General features: G+C 47.1%; 1 protein-coding gene across 1 annotated transcript in view; it reads left to right on the forward strand.

The window, feature by feature from the left end:
- Positions 1-11,451: 11,451 nt before the first annotated feature.
- Positions 11,452-21,429, forward strand: part of PLXNA2 (plexin A2) — a 283,288-nt gene continuing 273,310 nt past the window's right edge. The window contains exons 1-2 of the mRNA XM_077839199.1: positions 11,452-12,639; positions 15,565-15,747. Of these exons, the coding sequence (XP_077695325.1) occupies positions 11,452-12,639; positions 15,565-15,747 (1,371 nt within the window). The remainder of the gene's footprint in view (positions 12,640-15,564; positions 15,748-21,429) is intronic.

Below are 21,429 nucleotides of genomic sequence, written 5' to 3' on the forward strand. Positions count from 1 at the left end.
TCCTGCTCACAAAAACAAAAAAGAAATCAAATAGTATTAAGGATCTGAGTTACACTCGCCCAAGCACACCCATTTTCCCCGTAAGAGCATCCAACTCAGTGTTTAACTCTTCCAGCTGTGAACAGCTGCCCTCCGACTTCTCCACTGGCTCCTCATTGAACTGAAAATTGCCCTCCTTGGGTTTTGAAGCTCTCTGTGCCACAAAGCCTGTCTTATCTGTACTGCACTCCGCACAGGCCTCCTGTCTGTGCCCTCACACAATCTCATCATCCCTGGTGCCAGATCCACTTTCTCTGATGCGTCAGGCATCAGGGATAACCTCCTCGTACACTGGTACTCTTTAAATCTCCCCTGAAAGTGCACCTTCTTCTCTTTTTAATATTTCTCTCTCTGGGTTAATATTCACAGCAGCTTTGCAAAACCCATTGAGAGTGTAGTTGTTGTGAAAGGCACTTTGCAAAATCAGGCACATCAGAGAGCTGGCCAGACCACGACAATTCTGGTTTACAAAAAATGTTGACATTTGTTTTCGTTCCTGGTTGTAATGCAAACCAAACTTTTCAAAGGGTTCTATGAAACAAAATTTCTTTCCTTCCAACAAGGAACAAAAATACATTTCAAAACTGTGAAACATTGTGCACCATGGAACTGTTATTTTCCATCTTCGTTTTGCATAGTGCATTTTCTGATCAAAAAGGCTAGATTTTCATGCGTGCTCTTTCTCTCTCCCTCTACGTCCTTTTTCATCAAAATCTTTATGTTTTTGGGAAACACTTCAGATTTAACAAAAAGGCTTTTTTCTTTTATGACAAGCATTTTATCAAAAAGTTTATCACCAGCTCTCGCACGTTGGTAATGAAGTGAGGATCAGGAGGATGGGGTTATACTTGTGGTCTCCTTCCCTCTCGCAGATTGGTGGCTGTAAGGTATTAGCAAAAGAACAGGAGGACTTGTGGCACCTTAGAGACTAACCAATTTATATGAGCATGAGCTTTCGTGAGCTACAGCTCACTTCATCGGATGCATTAGACACCTTGAGCAGGGTTTCCAAAGTAGCCTCAGGGTGCATCTCACTGGGGTGTGTGTGTGTGTGTTCTCATCATGTTAGCCGACACATGGTAACAAATTTGAGGTAAACTAGTGAAAACAAGACAGTTTGTAGTTTGAATATGAGTTAGCAGATAAAAGTAAACCCTTGGCTCGCTCCTACTCTTCACCTCAATCTCCTGGCACTTATGAGAATAACCAACTGCCTTCTCTTTTTGCTAGGATTTTACCACGTGCGAGCTTACACATGGGAAGAACATACCCTTTATCATCGACTTGTCTACCCTGAAAATATTGCAGCGACACAGCACCATACTCCGCTTCCCCGAGAGGCAGTAACTGGGTTGGCAGGAGAATTCTTCCGTCAACCTAGCGCTGTCCACCCCTGAGATTAGGTTGGTTTAGCTCCGTCGCTCACAGATGTGGATTTTTCAAACCCCTGAGCGACGTAGTTGGACCAGCCTAATTTCCTAGTGAAGACATGGCCTCAGTGAAGACAAGGCCTAGGGGACTTAGGCACACAACTCCCATTGCATGTCAATGGAATTTAGCTGCCAGACTCCCTCCTTGGACAATCGCAGCCCTGGTTCCTTGGTTACTTGAATAATATTGATTTAGTACTCACTTTTTCCCTAAATAAATGTTTATCCTCCTCTGCCCTTTCTGAGAGAGTGATGTTCACAAGAGCATGCAGCGCTTAGGGTGACCAGATAGCAAGTATAAAAAATCGGGGCGGGGGTGGGGAGTAATAGGTGCCTATATAAGAAAAAGCTCCTAAAATTGGGACTGTCCGTATAAAATCGGGGTATCCGATCACCCTACCATCGCTAGTAAGGGGGAAGGAGGTAGCTGAGTTCCCTTAAGCAAGAATTTCTCATGGCCCTCTCCAATCCAATGAAATTCTTTCTTTGCTTTCTAAATTTCCATCAGGATGAGTGTCCTCTGCCATGGAAAACCCGCTTGCCTTGGTATGGGGTAGAGAGAGGTGCTTTTTGATTGAGCTGTGTTTAGTGGGGCGGGGGGAGGGGAGGAGGGATCTAATTTGGCCTTGGAGACCATCATTTACTGAGAAATCTTCTCTATACAGCAATGACCAGAGTTCCCTTCTGACATGCACCGTCCCAGCCAATAACTCTGTTGTGGCTAGGGGGTATTGGGTTCTGAGGTGGCACAATTCAGGAGTTCACTTGGTATACTGTGGTACATAGGGAGCAGGGGGACGATTCTTTCTTACACAATAAACTGATCAAACTGGAGTTATTCAGCAGCCTGCCCTGGCTATTGCTCAGTGGGATCCTTGTACCTACACATCCGGAATCTGTTTAAATGTTTTCCTTTGTTCCTCCCCTGCGTACAGTTTCCTGGTATTTCCTTCCGCCTAAAACAACAAGGCAGGACATTCCTAGCCTGCAACTTTGTTGCTAATTTCACATGCAAGCCGCTCAGTGTCTCTCTTCAGGTTGTGCTGTCATTTTATCCAAGAAGAAAGCTGCCCGGAAAGGGTGGCGCTTGCGATCAGGTCATCAGTGTTTACTGCAGGTTATCGGCAACTCTTGTATGCCTGAAAAGCAGTTAGCAGCGTGGAGAGCCTTCCTCAGAGCAGAGACTCAGAAGCCACTTGAATCTGCCCTTTTGAAATGTTCTTTAGCCAGAAAAGGGAGAGTTTTTTTTAAAAACATTTGCTTGGAAAATTAATGAGAGGAAATGTGCGAGTGAGGCTGATCTGAAAGGTTAGCTGGCAACTCTGGCTGCTGGCTCTGTTCTGTTTCCACTCTCTCATTCAAGTTCAATGCAGAGTGACTCCTCTTCTGCTACAGCCTTCCTTACAATATCGGGAGCCACAGCTTCACTTGGAGTGAGACTGCAGATTGCCACAGCCAGAGGTAAAATTTAAGGTTTCGGAAATATGAAGTGGGCATTTCAGGGAAGTATCACTTAGAGCAATTACAGGCTTCTAGTTCGGCTACCTCTGCCTGTCTTATCGCTAACAATGAGATTAGAGATAGCTGTTTGGGGATTGAGCGCCTTATTTACCTTTCAAAACCCCCCATCTCGCTTCCCAAGGTTAGGAAGCTGGAAGAGAACCCTGTCTGTTCCGTGACACTTGCTTGTGAGTGGTACATTTTTGGGAGCGTTAGCAATTTAAATGCCGAAAACAATATCCCGGTCAATCAAATCTTCATTTGCCTGCAAGTGAGAGGTGCTGAATCAGGGAGCTCTGGAGAGTAAAGTCCTGTCTTTATTCATCGCACAGGCAATAGAGAGCCTGCACTGCTTACTCTGAAGTGGGGGAAACCACAGATAAGACCCAAAGAAATTCAGTCCATGGTTTCTAAGGCCTTGCGTCAGTATAACTGTGCCAGTGCAGAGCCCTGGTGTAGATGCCTGGCATTGGTAGAAACTCTGGTTTACATGACTACACCTCACCCCTACGCTGCCTTAGCACAAGTTACAATTCACACCAATACAGCAGGCCTATGCTAGGGGCACTGCACTGATTTAACTGCATTTGTTGTAGCCAAACACCCTGAGTAGCAAAGACTTAACACTGCCGACTAATGGAGCAGGCAATTTTAATATAGACTGCGAAATGAACTCTTTCTCCTGAGAGTGATCGAATAAACCAAAGCCTGAAATACTAAGCTGGAGACGAGCACATCTTGCACTGGGAAAGTGTGATATGACTGGCTGCTGCAATCGTCCCGTCCTCGGATTTGTAGGGATGGAGAATTATGCATTTTGGGCCATTTCTCCAAACTGATCTACTGTTCCATTCCTAGCCATTTAGATTGCTACAGTAATGGGCAGTATCGAATCTCCTAAGATGTGCTCTGAATTAGCCCATTAGCCATTCACATAATCATTTAGACAACTTGAAAATGTTTCATCTTTCCAAATCCCAGCTCTGGTTTGGAAACAGCATTGGTCTAGTGGGTAAAGGAGCAAACTAAAGAGGTAGGACACCAGGGTTTTATCCCCCTTTCTATCACTGATTTGTGCAACCCTGGAAAGTTATTCTCTGTACCTTTGTTTCCCCCTCTGTAAAATGGGATAAGGATACTTGTCCCAACTTTGCAAAGGCCAAATAAAGGCCTTCGTGAAATGCAAAAACCTTCTGTGCTGGAGCCATCAGAAGAGTTATTCCCAACCACTGCAAAGTGCACTTTAGGCTTTGCTACTAGTGCCCTAGGGCTCCCTCTTGCCATCTTGGTGATGTGCCTCTGTGCTGGATCTCAGTGCACCTCTGTTTCTGCCTTTTCTTCCCCGTGAGCGCGCTCTGCTCTATCCCACAGTAAGTCCTGGGCTGCTCCAAATGGCTTGAGCCCACACTGCTGAATGGGAGGTGTTTAGACAATGGATGGTACAGCCAGAGTCTTAGCCTGGTAAATTAACAGGAACGTTCAAAAAGAGGGTGAAACCCACTTTGGAATGGTTTCAGAGTAGGAGCCGTGTTAGTCTGTATCCGCAAAAAGAAAAGGAGTACTTGTGGCACCTTAGAGACTAACAGACCTTGCTTGCCGAGGCGGACCCTTCCAACTCTGCTGTGTCACAGCCCTTAACCATTAGCATTGGTTGGGACTTCACTTCCAGCATCACTTCATTGCCAGTTAGTACGTGGGTTATGTGCATTGACACTTGCAACTGAATTACGTGCTCATTTCAGAGTCATTTTGCTGGATCCTGCAGGCTGTTTGCCTTGGTGTCTTTGACAGATATTGGTGCTGGCCCCTTTCCCAAAACAATGTGTAAAGGAATAATGGGGAGGTGGTTCTCTTAAAATCCCAGCGGTCAAGTATAGATGTGATTCCCTCCCAAGATATCGCCTGGTGAATTATTTGCTAATACAGTTAGATCTTCCTCTTGAAATCTGCCTTCCTAAGTCCTTATGTCGCCGTCATTCCCATAGGATCTGAGAGCCCCTCATAATTATTACTGGATGTTATCCTCACGACACTCCTGTGCAGTGGGGAAGTATCACCCCTGGTTTGCCGATTGGGAACTGAGGCATGGAATAAGTGATTTACCCAAGGAGTCTTTGGCAGAGCTGGGATGTGAGCACCGGTCTCCTGAGTCCCAGTGCAGTTTAGTGCCCTACCCAATATACCTTCCTCCCTTGCCATCCGGATCGATTGTTTATTCCCTGGTGGATCTGGACAATACCTGAAGGGTTACAGCTCTCAGACACCTCTTCTTTTATACCCCAAATTACCTCCAGCCACCACAAACATGGTGTTCCTGTTTGTTGCTCTTGTGGAGCAATTTGCATCAGAAATATGGGGTGATGACACTGAGGCTTTTGTGGAAGATTATGATTGTCTTAAAGCACTAAATCCTGCATTGTGTATTTGACCCGTTCTGGTGGTCCTTTTAGCCCGAAGCGTGGCTTAAAGCATCAGGTTTGAAATACTTACTCCCTGGCACAACAGGTGCAATCAGATCCCAGTGTGGCTGACTCAGCTCTTCATCCTTCCATGGAAGCTACATTGATTTGCATGCAGTTTGCTGCACAGCCTTGTCTGCACTAGAATTTTTGGGTTAAAATTTCCAGCTGTTCAGCTCTACCAATAATACCCCCAGCAGGACAGGTGCTGCAAGCCACAGCAGCCAGAGTTTTAACCACCATACCAGCTAAACCTGCTCTGAGCATGGCTAGATGACACTGATTAAAAACCCAGTAGCTAATTTATGCCTTTGTCCCACCATCATCAGAGAAGTATTTGCCTTTTGGAGAAGAGCTTAAAAACTATATTCTGTCTGACTATATAAAGAACATATGGTTCTTTTCATGAAAGGAGACTTTTCCCCTCGTATCACTGGCCAGAATTTCCCTCCTTCCCCCATCCTGTATGCCAGTCCTGTTTCCTTCTGTTCCCAGGTAGAAGTGTAGCCTTGTGACTAAGGCACTGGGCTAGGACTCGGGAGATCTGGCTTCAATTCCTGACTGCCCCAGGCTCCCTATGTGACCATGGACAAGCCACATAATCTCTCTGGGGAAGATTTGCAAAAGGCAGTTAGATGCAAGTCAAAGTCAGTGGGAATGGGTGCTTTTGAAACGCTCCCTCTTTGTGCCTCATGTCACCATCTGTGAAATAGAAATGATGCTTCTTTTTTCCTGCCCTAGGATGTGTCTATTTCGATTGCAAGCTCTTTGCAGCAGGGACTTGCAATGGAGCCTCTGTGAGCTACCAGGGCATGAGTAATGGTGCTAGAAGGTGTGGCATGTGTGTAGAACTTTGAGACCCTTAGGCATAAAAGGCACTATAGAAGTATAAGGACTCATCTAGTCTCATTTTTAAGGGTCTGTGTCCCACCCTTGGGCTCAAGTGGCTGAGGAAGGGGATGAATGGTCAGGATAGAGCAGAGAAAATAATTTAGACGGGGGGAGGGGGGGAAATCGAAAAGCTTTTTTTAAAAAAAAAATCCCTCTGCTTCTCTGTGCGGTCCCGGAAGGGTGGATGAAACACGCTCTGCTGTAAGCCTGCATCACGCAGACAACACTTTCCCAAGGCAAGCCGCCTGTTTCCTAAGGAAATCCCAGCCTTACGGTTCCTAATTCCGCTTGACAGCTGACTAAGTGTATGTGTTAGGGAAGTGGGGGAAGGGATGTCAGAATGGCTCCAGCTCCACCCCACTGTTGTCCCCCAGGCCCAGACTAGACTCCCGTCAGCTTTGAAATGGTCTTGTTGTCAAGAGTCTGGAGGGAGGGAGTGTTGATGAGGTGTGGAATGATCTCTGCAGCTCAAGGAGAGGGAGAAGGATGAGGAGTTAGGGCTGCTAGGGCGAGGGGAGATCAGGCTGCAGCATCTCTCCCTTTTTGGGAGGCCAGTGCACGTGATCGATACAGCCAGCCGCCGTTCCTTCTGCTGGAGTGACAGATGGGCACTGCGGAGCTCTCCTCACTCACTGTCCATGACACTCAGGGTACGTCTACGCTGCAAAACCAAAACCCCTGTGGCAGCGACTCTGAGTGTGGGTCAACTGACTCAGGCTCGTGCTATAGTGTTAAAAATAGCAGTGTAGATGCTCCTGGTCGAGCATGAGGATACTCCTCCCCCCTTGCTGGGTTTCAGAGCTCAAGCGGGGATGTCTACACTGCTGTTTTTAGCACTGTAGCATCAGCCCTGCAAGCCTGGCTCCTTTCACCCTGGCTCTGAGACTAGCTGCCACGGGGTGGGGGGTGGGGCAGGGTTTGTTTTTACAGTGTAGACATACCCTGAGGTTCCCAAGAGCCTCTGGGCATGTCTACACTAGAAGCTGTGGGGGAGTGATTCCCAGTTCAAGGAGACGTACTTGCGCTAGCTTTGACCAGCTAAAGTGCTAAAAATAGGGTGTAGCCCCGGCAGCATGACCAGTGGGAAGGGCAAGCTGCCCCGTAGATGTACCCCTCCTAGACCCTAGGCACATATTTGGGGCAGCTAGCCTCTTCTCATGTCACCACAGCTATGCTCTATTTTTAGCACGCTAGCTTGATCAGAGCTACCATGGGTATGTCTCCAGGAGCTGGGAATGACCCCGCCCAGCTCAAAAGGCAGACATACCCCTTGACACTTGAAACTTGGACTTCTAGTTACTTTGGACAATGTTACCCCCATCATCTCACTGCAGCTTCACCACTGCACAAAGGGAAGGAGCGAGGGCTCTCGAGTTGCCCCTTCTTACTCCAATGCCCCTGCGGTTAGCATCTGACAGCTTATCCCCTTTGCAGTCCCTCCTTAGAACCTACCTCTGCTGGGATCACTCCTGTCTGGTACTGGGTGGGGGGCTTCTGCTTTTCTGTACAGCTGTACTCACTCTACTGCTGCCTCAGCCTCCCAGTCTGCACCCCCATTTGTCTGTTGCTTCCTGTCTGACACTCAAACTGTAAACTCTCTGGGCAGAGTAGTCAGTGGCTCTGTCTGCGGCACATGTAGACATAGGCCCGTTGGCTTTGCTCTGGCTAGCTCCAGCAGCAGGAGCAGTGAAGCTACAGCACCATGGACTTTGGCACAGGCTAGCTGCCGAAGAACCTAGGGTCTCAGTGGAGTTAGCCAGGCTGAGCTTCGCTGCTGTTCATATCTGTGCTAACTCGGGAATGGCTACACAAGCCGTAAGTGCACTTCCGATTGTAGTGCAAACATACCCTTTCTTACGTCTCTGACCAGTGCCTTCACCGGAGGGGTACAGAGCCTTGACTAGGGTTTCTAGGCTCTATCATCATGCAGTTAATTAATACTGATGAGCCAGAAGTGCTGAGGTGCCAAGACAGGCTGTTGCCATAGTACTTTGGGCAAGCCAAGAATCCTGGAAGCCTGGCGTGAACTGCCCTGCTTAGCAGACTCAAGTGGTTTGGAAAATTAAGATAAACTTCAGAGAAGCATCTGAATTTCTGGGGGGGGCTCATCTGAATCCAATCCACGTCTGAGCCTGGTGAGGCTGGTGTGTCACTAGGGCATGCCGTGTGGCATGCTACTGTTGATTCACTCGTCAGTTATTCATGCAGCCAAACACACCCTGTTCCAGCAGGAGCGACCCCACTGCTCCCTTCTCACAGCTACTCATATGACAGCCGTAGCTGCAGAGCAGAAGCCTCTTTCACTTGTCCACGGCCAATGAGAGCTTTGGAAACACAGGATAAGTGGAAGTCCTGAACACACTCTGCCCACCAGTCTGAGCAGCTGATGACCGGCATTCAGATCAAAAGGAGACAAAGGAAGGAAAGTCAGTGTGGGGGGAGTTGCATGGTTCCTCTCAGCTCCTGTCTGTCGGAGCAATTCAGTCACTGCCCTGCTGACACTAAAGAGCCAAGACTGACCTCAGTCAGGTTGAGTCTCAGCCTGAGGGGAGGAGGAGGAGAAAAGCTCAGTGCAGCTGAGCACTTTGCTGCTGGGAGAATTACAACCAGCTCTCATCTAGTATGATCATCTAGGTACAGAGAGGGGCTGGGAGCCAGGACTGCTAGGTTCTGTTCCTGGCTCTGCCACAATCTGACTGTGTGGCCTTGGTCAAGTCACTTAACTTCTCTGTGCTTCAGATTCCCTGCTGGTAAAATGGGGATAGTACAAGTTTTCTTCATAATGGGTTGTGAAACTTAACGAGAGGTGTACAGGTGGGCTGGAGAAAGGCAAAGTTTTTTTCAGTTTCCCATTTTCAGTTTCCCATTCCATGAGGGTGGAAGGAAGGGGAGTGGGCCAAATTCAGAAGGATGAGAAGAGGCAGCTCATGCCATTTCTAGAAAGCAGAGGGGTAGGAGAGGAAAATGGCTGAGATCCTAAATTGTCATGCCCCTTTTAGCAGCAAGTGGACATTTGCTTGTGCCAGCCCAGGTTCTGTGCTCTTGGCCCCTGCCTATCCCAGCAGCGGTATCTAGCCTTGGCAAAGAGGCATCTGCTCCTTCCTCTGTGCAGAAGGTGACCAATCCCGCTGATGCAAGGGAGGGTTCTCTGTGCCCTTTCCTTGCTCAGATACAGGTGGTTTGGGGAGCTCTCACTTCCTAACAGCTTTGGTTGGCTGGTTTTCGAGGGAGAATGGAAATCATGGTGTCCTCTCTGTAGCTCCTTTCTGCTTTTGAACTTCCCCATCTAGTTGCCCCAGGATGGAATCCTGAGTACACCTTTCCCCATCCCTCTGGAGTCTCTCTCCCTTCCTCCCACTACCCTTCCTTCAATTTACCCCTCAGCCAGCGGGGCAGGGCAAAACACCAGTGCCACTGCCTGAATACTGCAGTGATGAGGCAGCTTCAGGGTGGATACTACCTTGCAAAGTGTTACCTCTTTCCCAGACTCTGCTTCCTCTGCCTCACTGATTTGGTTTCACAGGTCCTGTTGATCACAGGTCCCATTCAGACTGGAGTTTCTCAAGTGCATGCTTTAGAGTAGGGCTGATCTTGGGGGGTGTGTGCTTTTGTGGACTTTCAAGTAACCTCAGCAACTCAAGGTCTGATGTTCTACACGCATGGCTAGTAGCTCTGCAGGACCAGGATAGCTGCAGGTGGCCATCCAAATACATGGGATCTTGCTGTGATCTGGCTCTTCTGGCTTGTTGCCTGGATTTTGTCCATGAATCACAAGGTAGAGTAACTGCATTATCTCTTGCCACTTGCATTTTATGAAGACACAAAATCAAGTGTGGAAGCCTCCACATTTTGTTGCTGCTTCCCAAAAAGTGCCCTGGAAATGAAGGCTCTCCTATCACCTGCCTCTTCCCTTGATCCCACTCCCATGTGAATACTCTTCCCAGCTAGCTCTTTTCCCTGGTGCCATGGGAATTTTTTGCACTGAGCTGATGACTGCAACACTTTTAATGGTATTGGTAACGGGAAGGGGAATTTTAGGGACTATAAACTGCTTTCTCCAAATAGGCATCTTCCATATAAGGTCCTTTGCTTTCTTTCATGTCTCACCCAAACAGATTTTGGCCAGAGCTCTTTGATTGGAGGCAGACCTTCAGCTATGTGTCTATATAGATGAAAGAAGATCTTTGTCATTTCATGGGATGCTGTATTTATGACCTCCACCCATAGTGTCCAGCGTACACAGGCAGTTTACTATGTAGTGGATGTTTTGAACAAGACGTTGCACCTCAAAGTCCTGTCTACTCTGCATAGGCTTTAGAGATCCCAGGGTTCATTTCACAAGTGTAGGGAGTTTGTGCAAATCTCCTAGGTCAGTATTTGTTCACCCAGCTACCATACCCCTCCAACCCAGAAGCAGGTGGCTGCATTTGAGTGGTGGTTGAAGTAATCCTTGGAAAAGCTGCTTAGGGATCCTTCAGGCTGAAAGGCAGCAGGGTACATAGACCTCTGCAGGGGTGAGAGGCAGAGAGGAGGCACCGTTATAAGCATGGAAAGCTTTGTTGTATAAATGCAAGTTGTACTTGTCTGCATGAAACTTTAACCTTCATCGTTAATTTAAATTATACAAGATTTATAGGCAAAAAACACCTTTTACTTATCCCTCACTGACAGTCATACACCCAGTAGGAAAAGTCCCTTCAGCCGAGATTTAGATTGATGGTTGGGTGCATGAACTGTGGAATCTTTGTCCCAGGGCTGACGTTGGTTATCCCCTCCTGCACTCAGTGAAAGCATAGTGCGGAGCACATTATAAACAGCTAAACCACATAACAAATTAATGCACAGAGGCAGAATCAAGTGGCAAAACATGGAGCTTGACCAGTTTTCCAATAAGTTAGGAACCTGCTTAATGCTGGCTGTTCTTAGAGATGTCCTTGCTTTATCTCAAGGTCTGTATAACTAAAAAGCCTCTCTTGAATTGTATCTACAGGGCACTCTGGATTTAATCTTTTGCTTTGTGTGTGTGTTTTCCCCCCCCCCCCCCCTCCAGAACCATGTGAAGAACCTCGAAAGGGACACATACAGGGAGCTTAGAAGTTCACCCTCCCCTTTCTCTTCTCCCCTGCCCCAGGATGGATCAGAGGAAGAACTGGCCTCGGATGCTGGACGCCGGTGGCTGGTCAGCAGCTGTGGTTTTTCTCTTTTTGGTCTCATTTTCCCGGAACGCAGCCAGTACTGCCCTGTTCAACACCTTCCACACAGAGAACCGCGACTGGACTTTCAACCACCTGACCGTCCACCAGGGCACTGGGGCAGTCTACATTGGAGCCATCAACTGGGTTTACAAGCTCTCGAGCAACTTGACCATCCTGGTGGCTCATCAGACAGGCCCAGAGGAGGACAACAAGTCCTGCTACCCACCCCTCATTGTCCAGCCTTGCAGTGAGTTTCTCACCCTCACCAACAATGTTAACAAGCTGTTGATCATCGACTACTCAGAGAACCGGCTGCTGGCCTGTGGGAGCCTCTACCAGGGCATCTGCAAGCTGCTGCGGCTGGACGACCTCTTTATCCTGGTGGAGCCGTCCCACAAGAAGGAGCACTACCTCTCTAGCGTCAACAAGACTGGCACCATGTACGGGGTGATCGTGCGCTCTGACAGCGAGGACGGCAAGCTCTTCATCGGCACGGCGGTGGACGGCAAGCAGGATTACTTCCCCACCCTCTCTAGTCGCAAGCTGCCACGGGACCCGGAGTCATCAGCCATGTTGGATTACGAGCTCCACAGTGACTTTGTCTCATCGCTCATCAAGATCCCCTCGGACACGCTGGCCCTGGTCTCACACTTCGACATCTTCTATATCTACGGGTTTGCCAGCAGCAACTTCGTCTACTTCCTGACCGTGCAACCGGAGACCCCCGAGGGAGTCTCCATCAATTCGGCCAACGACCTCTTCTACACGTCCCGCATCGTCCGCCTCTGTAAGAATGACCCCAAGTTCCACTCCTACGTCTCGCTGCCCTTTGGCTGCATCAAGGGGGATGTGGAGTACCGCCTCCTGCAAGCAGCTTATCTCTCCAAGCCAGGGGCCGTGCTGGCCAATGCCCTCAACATCACAGCCCAGGATGACATTCTTTTTGCCATCTTCTCCAAGGGGCAGAAGCAGTATCACCAGCCTCCTGATGACTCGGCTCTTTGCGTTTTCCCCGTCCGCACCATCAACACCCAGATCAAGGAGCGCCTGCAGTCCTGTTACCAGGGGGAAGGCAACTTGGAGCTCAACTGGCTGCTGGGGAAGGATGTCCAGTGCACCAAAGCAGTAAGGATGGTTGCAGTACATTGCCACTATTGCTCTGGAGAAATCTATCCCACTTCACACCATTTGTATAGGGAAGAATGGTCTTGGGGTGGAGACATTGGACTGGAATTTGGGAGACCTGGATTCAATTCCTGGCCCTGCAACAGATGCCCTGAGTAAGCTTAGGGAACTTACTTGATCTTTCTGTGCCTCAGTTTCCCCAAATACCAAACAGGGATGATAATCCTTCTTATTTCAGATTGTGAGAATTAAATCCTTAATGTTGTCAGATGATTATGGTGCTAAAGGCCACAGAAGCAGCTAGGTAGACAGATTAAAAAGTCACAGCTTGTTAGAAGCATTCTGCTATTTCCAGCTGCCCATTCCAATTCCAGAATCCGACTAACCCAAAGCCTCTCTCTCCCAGCCTGCAGCAGGAGAGTATAGTGTAAACCAAACTAACCAGGTGAATGCAAAGGGAAGTTGCGCACACTGTGCTTTTACTTTGCTAGTTCCAAACTTGATTGACATACCATACAGATTCCATTTGACCCACCTGAGTCCCTGGAAACTCCTTTCACCATAACATATTCAGTTTGGCTTCCAACTCTCTGGTATCAAGAAAAAATGTGAGCTAAATGAGGACAGAGAGGGAATTTTGGGGTGACAGGTGAGTAGATAGTGCAGAGGATGGCCATGAGACAGTGAGCTTTTCACATCTAGCCTGCTGAAGTTAATGCAGCCAGTAGTGACTCAGAGGCATTTGGTAGCTATTCAGTGGGAGATGAGTTGGTGAATTGCAATCCCAATCCTAGTTGGTAGATGTCCACATTGCAAACTGCACTATTTAGCATTAATTCCGTATTGGGCAGGCTCAGCGAAGTGATCAATTAGCAATACTTAGCTATCATACAGTCTTTCATTTCATTGGTCTCAGAGTGTTTTATAAGCATCCTTATCCCCATTTTACAGAGGGTAAACTGAGGCAGAGTGAGGGGACACAGAAAGTAGGTGGCAGAGTTGGGAATATAGGCTAGGGCTCTTGACTCCCAGTCCAATTCTCTATCTGCTAGACCAGTGGTTTTCAACCTGGGGGCCTGCAAACTATGGGTACGTCTTCACTACCCGCCAGATCGGTGGGTAGTGATTGATATATCGGGGATCGATTTATCACATCTTGTCAAGACGCAATAAATTGATCCCCGAATCGACGCCTGTACTCCGCCTCGGCAGGAGGAGTAAGCGGAGTCGACGGGGAAGCCGCTGCGCTAATAGCGTAGCTGAAGTTGCGTATCTTAGTTCAACCCCCCCCCCCCACCGCCTCCAGTGTAGCCCAGGCCTATGTCTAAGGGATCCATGAAGCATTGTCATGTTTTCAACCTCTGGTCCGTGGGCCCCGGGGGGTCCACAGATTATGTCTAAGATTTCCAAAGGAGAAATCTCCATTCAAAAATTTTTAGGGGTCCTCCAAATGAAAAAAGGTTGAAAACACTGTGCTAGACCATGCTCTATTGAAAGGAGAACATAGGTACGAAACACCCCTTTAGCTCAGATTGGGGCATTCAAAAGATGGGGCAGGGTTGGCAAGGAGTATGGAAACTCTCCATTGCCAGGATCCATTCCACTGTCCCTCTTAAGAACAGCCAGTCTGGCTGGCACCTTGCACAGCATCATGTTCACTTGGGGAATGTAACGAGGAGATCCGGAGTATTAAATCTGTCATGAGGTCAGGCTGTTAGTACAGGAGGGAGGTGGCTGCTTCCCTAAAGAAATGAGTAGCTGAGAGGAGGAAATGGCAGCTTCCGTTCTCTGATCATAGGGCAGAGGGAGAAAGCAGACACCTGCACTTCCTGTGGCTGGTGTTTCTGAACCCAACCCGCCCACTGCAGGCTCATTGCCAGTGTAAGGCAATCGCTGGCCCCAGCCATGTGAATCTCTGCTGACCCGTCTGCGTGACACTGGGTCATTTCGGGAAGTGGGACGGGGGGAGGAGAGAACAGTGGCTTCCTTTTATGAATGGATTTGACAGTCCACTGCAGTGTGAGCAAGGCTGCTGGAGCACATCCTTGGGCCAGCGGGGTGGATTAGGGACATGTTCCCTGTATGGCTGTGTGAGTGAAGCTGGTTCAGTTTTCTTTCCTCCTCCTTTGCTCCTGAGGTCAGCCATGCTGTGGAAACTGCATGCTCAGTTCTTGGGGTTTGGGATGGGGAGGAAGAAATGGCTTGTGCTGCTGTGCAGTGACCTCTCTGGTTAATGCAGAAGAAGCTTTAAATGATCTTCAGTGCAAGTCTCTGGTCAATCTTCCTTCCCTGACATAGGCCCTAGAAAAGGCAGCTGGTCTGATTTTTTTTCAGAGATGCTAAGCACCTGAAAGCTCACGTTTCTTGACTGCAGGCGTTCAGGACTTCCAGAAATCAGACCAATGCTATTTAGAGGGGGTAAAATCAGTGGAGGAGAGGGAGACAGCTTCAGCATGGGACATGAATGCACCAGGACAGAATATGGGGGAGAGGGTTTGGATCTGAGAGGGGAGAGAATCAAGAGAGCTAATGGAAACCATTTCCCCTATGGTTTTCTGTCAGTGACATTGTGGGGATTCTCATCAGTTCTGTCCATGAAGGTTTTCTTGGCAGCTACCGTGTGATACACCCGCTGTGGCCTGTACCCATGCCAGCCACACAGCTGCTTGGCCTAGATTACAAAAATAAGGAGAGATGTTCATTAGGTCGTGCTGGGGAGAGTGGCTGACCCTAGCTCCCAGGGAGATCAACCAGCCGTACATGAGCAGGGGGTTGTTGTGAACACCCAGCTATTGTGTGGGGAAGTTCGGTGCACTCGCCCCATGGTTAGGACTGTGCGTTCAGTTCTGCATGAGCCTGAGTGCTTGGATTAGCACTTCACCTTCACCTCTCGCTCACCCTTGCCCAATGCTTTCTCTTTTCCAGCCAGTCCCGATAGATGACAACTTTTGCGGGCTGGACATTAACCAGCCGCTGGGAGGCTCCACACCAGTGGAGGGGGTGACCCTCTTCACCGCCAGCCGTGACCGGATGACCTCGGTCGCTTCGTACGTCTACAACGGCTACAGCGTGGTGTTTGTGGGGACCAAGAGTGGCAAGCTGAAGAAGGTAAGGCTGCTTCTGTGACTCCAGAGAGCCAGGATCAGTGACTCCTCCCTTTCCCCAGGAACACTGATCTGCCAGGCTGTCACCACCTTTGTACTTCTCCTGAGATCTCTTTCTCAATTGCCAGTTATGAGGCAGTATGAGATTAAGTCCGAGGCTTTGAGTTAGGAAGGTACATGAAGCAAGTGGGTATGTGAGGCAAACTCTCCTGCATCTGTCCTGGTGCTGGGGCACCATTTAACGTAGTTTCAGAGTAGCAGCCGTGTTAGTCTGTATTCGCAAAAAGAAAAGGAGTACTTGTGGCACCTTAGAGACTAACCAATTTATTTGAGCATAAGCTTTTGTGAGCTACAGCTCACTTCATCGGATGCATACTTTTTATTTAATGTAGTCTCACTCAGAACCCAGAGTCGCCAGGCATTGGAATGATACAGAGCTTAGTGGCAAGTCAAAGGTTAAGGTATGTGGAAAATGTCCTTTTGGGTCCTTGAAGAGAAGTAAATTAGTCAGACAAGGCAACATCTTCTCATTGCACCAAGCTTTGGGACTCAAAAATCCCTCCAAGCCAATACAAAGTGGAATGCAGCTGGGATCTTGTCAGGCACCTAGCTTAGCTCTGTTTCCAATTATCCATAGTTGAATGGAATGGCTAATATTGGCCTTAGCAGTGCACTGGCTGTTGCATACTCTATGCCTCCCACCGGTATATTGTTGTTTGCAGTGTTGTTGTATCTGTACTGGTACCTGGGTATTAAAGAGACAAGGCACGTGAGGTAATAACGTTATTGGACCAATTTATGTTGGAATGGGCCACCCAAATAGCCCAAGATTGGGCCTGATCTGTTTTTGCCGAGACCCAAAATCAGATGCTCAACAGAATACTGAAACAGCGGGGGATGCTTATTCTTCGGTATTAAGCTTGTGCGAGTTCATAACCGTAAAACCGTGATGTGTGCAGTTGTGCAAGTGGTTGTGCACAGAATCATCAAGCGGTGCCTGAGAGAGAAACAAAACGAGGATTGTCCTGGGTGTGCCATAGATGCCTCCGGCCAGAGGCATCACAACTGCGTGTACTGGTCTTTAAATGATGTGAACTGTAAAATTAAAGAAATTAGAGGTAGTTTGTATATGGAGAGTGTGTTGGGATATGCGTTGAGTGCCTCTGTTTAACCCAGAAACATTTAGCTCTAAGGGCAGAACTGGTGGACAAAGTAACCGACGCCGAGGACCCAAATAGCGTGTTAGACGAAATCATCAAACCGACAGATAAATGTTTAATGCGAAATGTTGAACATCTTCTTCGTTCAGGAAATTACAAAACCTTGCTTAAAAAAACCCCCCTCTAACAGTTAGAGCATGTTTAGCCACCCTTTATAGTTGTTACCATGTGCTTACTAAACAGGCTTTGCCTTAGTAAATTCCCTTTTTAAACCTAGCTTTATAGTTTTCAATATTATTTAATGTTTTAAAATGCTCTTTTCTTAGCCTACCCTGATATTTAATAATTTAATTGTGTTTTTCTTAACCTGCCTTTATAGTTTTTACCATGTGCATTCCTAAACAGGCTCTGCCTTAGTAAATTCTCTTTTCTGGCCATGTGTGTTCTTTTTAAACCTAGTTTTCAGTATTATTGAATGTTTTAAATGCTCTTTTCTTAACCTACCCTGATAGTTAATGCACCTTTTACATTTATTTCAAAATTTTCTATTCTTTAATAACATGCCAAACTGGGCCTTTAAAATCATCTCTCCCCACTCAACCCCACCAAATAATCTTTCTTTCCTTTTGTCCCTCTAAACCTTACCCAAACTTCCTTTTTTTATCTTTAAATTCTCTCACTCTATTCTTTCGACCTTTGCTCTAAATGTATCAAAGCAGAAGCACACAATACTCCCCCTATTCAAACTTAAATAAAAAAATTCAAAATGGCCGACGGTGCCAAACTACAACGCCAACGGAAACGGGGATGAAGGGCGGGACATAAGCCCTAAATGGGGCATGGAAACTTGTCAAAAAATACATGGTGATGAATACTATCGAGGTTTATACTACTTAGGGTATCATTAAGCAGTTACAATTCATACTCAATGGTGACCACATCCTGAAAGAAATCTTTCCCAAACCCTCTCTTCTGGCTTTCAAACCATGCCTCAACCTTGCCAACCTCCTCCAAAGCAAACTCCCCACAGACCAGAACCCACCAATTCAAAGCTGCACCAGACCCTGTCCTAATAGATGCAAAACCTGCAGATATATCTCCATTCCTACGATGGTTAATACCCCCCACAACACGTTTTTTCAAGGTCCATGGGTTCTACACATGCCTATTACAACATGTGGTGAACCTCATCCAGTGCACTAGATACCCCAATAATAATTAAATGGGTGGAATGAGACAATCATTACGCTCTTGAATGAACTCACACAGGAAATGGCTAAAAGACAAAAACACCATCTCGCCCACGGCCGAACACTTTTCACAAACCAATCACTCCATATGTGACCTCTCAGTCCTCACCCTCAAAGGAAATCTGCACAACACCTTCAAAAGACAAGCCTGAGGGAGCTTAAATTCATAACTTTGTTAGATTCTAAAAACCAAGGACCCATTAAAGATAGTGGATTATTGCTCATTACAACAATCTATAACCCACTAACCCTCTTTTGTCCTACCACTGCAGAGGTGTTAACTGCCTGCTTCACCGTGAATGGTTTCTTAGAACATGTGAACTCCTTATGCTGAACTATTTGTTCCACCTTATATTTAGCTCTGATGATTTGAGGATCTTTTTCTCAGACCTGAAGAACAGCTCTGTGGAACTCAAAAGCTCGTCTCTCTCACCAACAGAAGATGGTCCAATAAAAGATATTACCTCACCCACCTTGTCCAACACGTATTGTTCAGTCAGCCCACTGTAGGACTGTGGTCACTGAGGAGTGCATGACTCACTCTAAGAATACAAAGGGCTCCCAGGACTAGTCCAGAAGTTACTTGTGCTGTCTGTTGGAATCCAGTCTGAGAGAGGATGTTTTTTTCATTGTATTCCTTTATGACACATGGCATGTCTGTGGGAAGGTGCTACCAGAGTTAGTTTGGCTCTGAAGAAGTGGTTTGCCCTGAACCGAGAGAGGAACTGACTCAGGGTTGCTGTGAGGTAGAACTCAGCAAGTAGTAAATCAGCACAAATAATTTATTCAGTGTACCCAGATGCTTCTTCTGTTCATGAATGACCTCTGGGCAGCGGGGGATAATCTTGAATTGATTCACAATGATTCTTGGTCAATAGATTGTTCATAAGCCACTCCTTCCAACTATCCAATGCCCAAAATTCAGACTGTCTGTCAGTGTGGGACATGTAGCTTTCATGATGGTGCTCCTGCTTCCTGGCTGGATGAATGTCACTAACTCTTAGATTCCAATTCTCAGTGTGAAAGATTATGCAGGTGAATACAACCTGTGTATTTTGTGAGCTGAAAAATTTGCTATTTCCGTGCAAGTTTCTGACAGCCAAGTAGCTTGCTAGAAGATTGCCAGAAAGTGATTGCAACAGGGGCACAAGCACAGAAGCTAATTCAATTTTTGTTAGCGCAGATAATCACAGAGCATGTTTTTAGGTGTTTACCATGCTCAGCTGGAAGGCCTCGGGCCTAGACCATTTCCTACTAGTGCCCTTTGAGCTGCACCCATCACAATCAAAGCTCCAGGGTTCCCGTTGACTCTCTCTGATAAGGGCAGGTGAGAAAGTTTTCCCGTGAAATGCGTTGTGAAAGGTTCTAGAGGTTTATAGTATTGCTGTACTCCTCACACATAGGCCTAGTGGGCAAAACAAAGTGTGAAGGTAAAGTTTCAGGGTAGCAGCCGTGTTAGTCTGTATTCGCAAAAAGAAAAGGAGTACTTGTGGCTCCTTAGAGACTAACTAATTTATTTGAGCATAAGCTTTCGTGAGCTACAGTAATGGTAATGACATCCGATCAAGTGAGCTGTAGCTCACGAAAGCTTATGCTCAGATAAGTTGGTTAGTCTCTAAGGTGCCACAAATACTCCTTTTCTTTTTGTGAAAGTAAAGAAAGAGATCTGGATCTCTGGCTGGTGTAAATCACTATACTGCCGTCAATGGAGCCATGCTGATTTACACTTTGACCCGGAGGGATCTGAAACTTTTAACACAACAATCACTGTTGAGGAAATGTACAATAAGGTCAGCACTAGTAATGAGAGACTCACACTGGCTTCATCCTTATTGATGGCCACCAGCCTAAGCCCTGGATTTAGTGTTACTCTCTGCTGGTGCTTGTATCCACCTGAGTCAGCACAAATCTCTCTTGGTGTGCTTGTACTCTGTCAGCAGCTATTTACAGAAGCTGCCCCCAGTGGGAAGACTCTGTGGGTTAAGAACTCCCAGGGAGAGCTCAGTGAAATTTTTTGGCAGAAATTTTCCACCAAAAAATGCAGCTTTGGTTTGACCAAAACATTTGCAAATTCAGGTCAGATTTGCCAAATTGTTTAGATTAAAAAAAAAAAATCTGAAATCAAAAAGTTTCAAGTTCTTGATTCGAGGGCACTCCTTATTTCAAAATTTACATTAGCTTATTACTTCTTCTTTTTTTTTTTTTAAGTTTCAAGAAGCTCAAAGATGAAATTAAACACTCTGTGTTCAACTCCAAACTATGCTTTGTAATTATTATTTTCTTTTTTGGTACAGCTGAAAGACCAAAACAATCAGTTACTCACACAGCCCTGCTCCTCCTGGGTGCCCTGCTTCGGTGGTGATAAAATTGCAGATTTATGGGTCTTGAAGAGAGATGAATGAGTTAACTTGGCTGCCTTTGGGAAACGAAGCCTCAGGGCAAAGTCATATTGCTTCTCTGTGCTGTAGTCTTGCCTCTCACCTCCCACCCTTCACGCAGACCTCTGGGTGATTGATCGGCTGTGCAAGATAAAATTCTTTCCTGTTTGCATCACAAAAGCAGGGCTAGTTGCCCAAGGCAAAGAAATACCCAGTCTTCCTTCTCCCTCAAAGGAGCAGGAGGACTTGCTGTGGTAAACTTACGATTCTGTGATTGAACTGGCCTTTTTCCTCCTCTCTGCTTCCTCTCAAACACTCCTTTTGAAGATCAGGTTGTAGAGCCCAGGCTAAGCCTGATACAATGCTGATAAAATGCGTTAATCCAGTTCTTCCTGCTGAATGATGCCTAGATTGGTGCTGGTGATCTTGTTCAGGGCAGGTCTACGCTTAAAGTGCTGCAGGGGCGCAGCTGTAGCTCTTCAGTGAAGACTCTACTGCGCGGATAGGAGAGCTTTGCCCTCGGTGTACTTACTCCACCTCCGGGAGAGGTGGTAGCTATGCCTACAGGAGAAGCCCTCTTGTGGACAGAGCACTGTCCACGCCGGGGGTAGGTCAGTATCACTGCGTCGCTCGGGGATGTAGATTTTTCACATCCCTGAGTGACGTAGTTATAGCGACATAAATTGATCGTACGGACCTGGCCTCAGATGTCAGTGCTTTAAAAACACAATGGAAAGAGACCTGTGGATGTATAACAGGGATCTTTCTCCTCCTAACTCTTAGTCTGATATTTTGTTGGCCCACAATCAGATGCCACTTCAGTCCTGCACAGCACAATTGTTTTATCTCCTGATAGTGCAGGGCTAGTGAATATCACCCCTCACTCAAATATATTAGA

This window comes from Eretmochelys imbricata, chromosome 21 (assembly GCF_965152235.1).
Source record: "Eretmochelys imbricata isolate rEreImb1 chromosome 21, rEreImb1.hap1, whole genome shotgun sequence".
NCBI lineage: Eukaryota > Metazoa > Chordata > Testudines > Cheloniidae > Eretmochelys > Eretmochelys imbricata.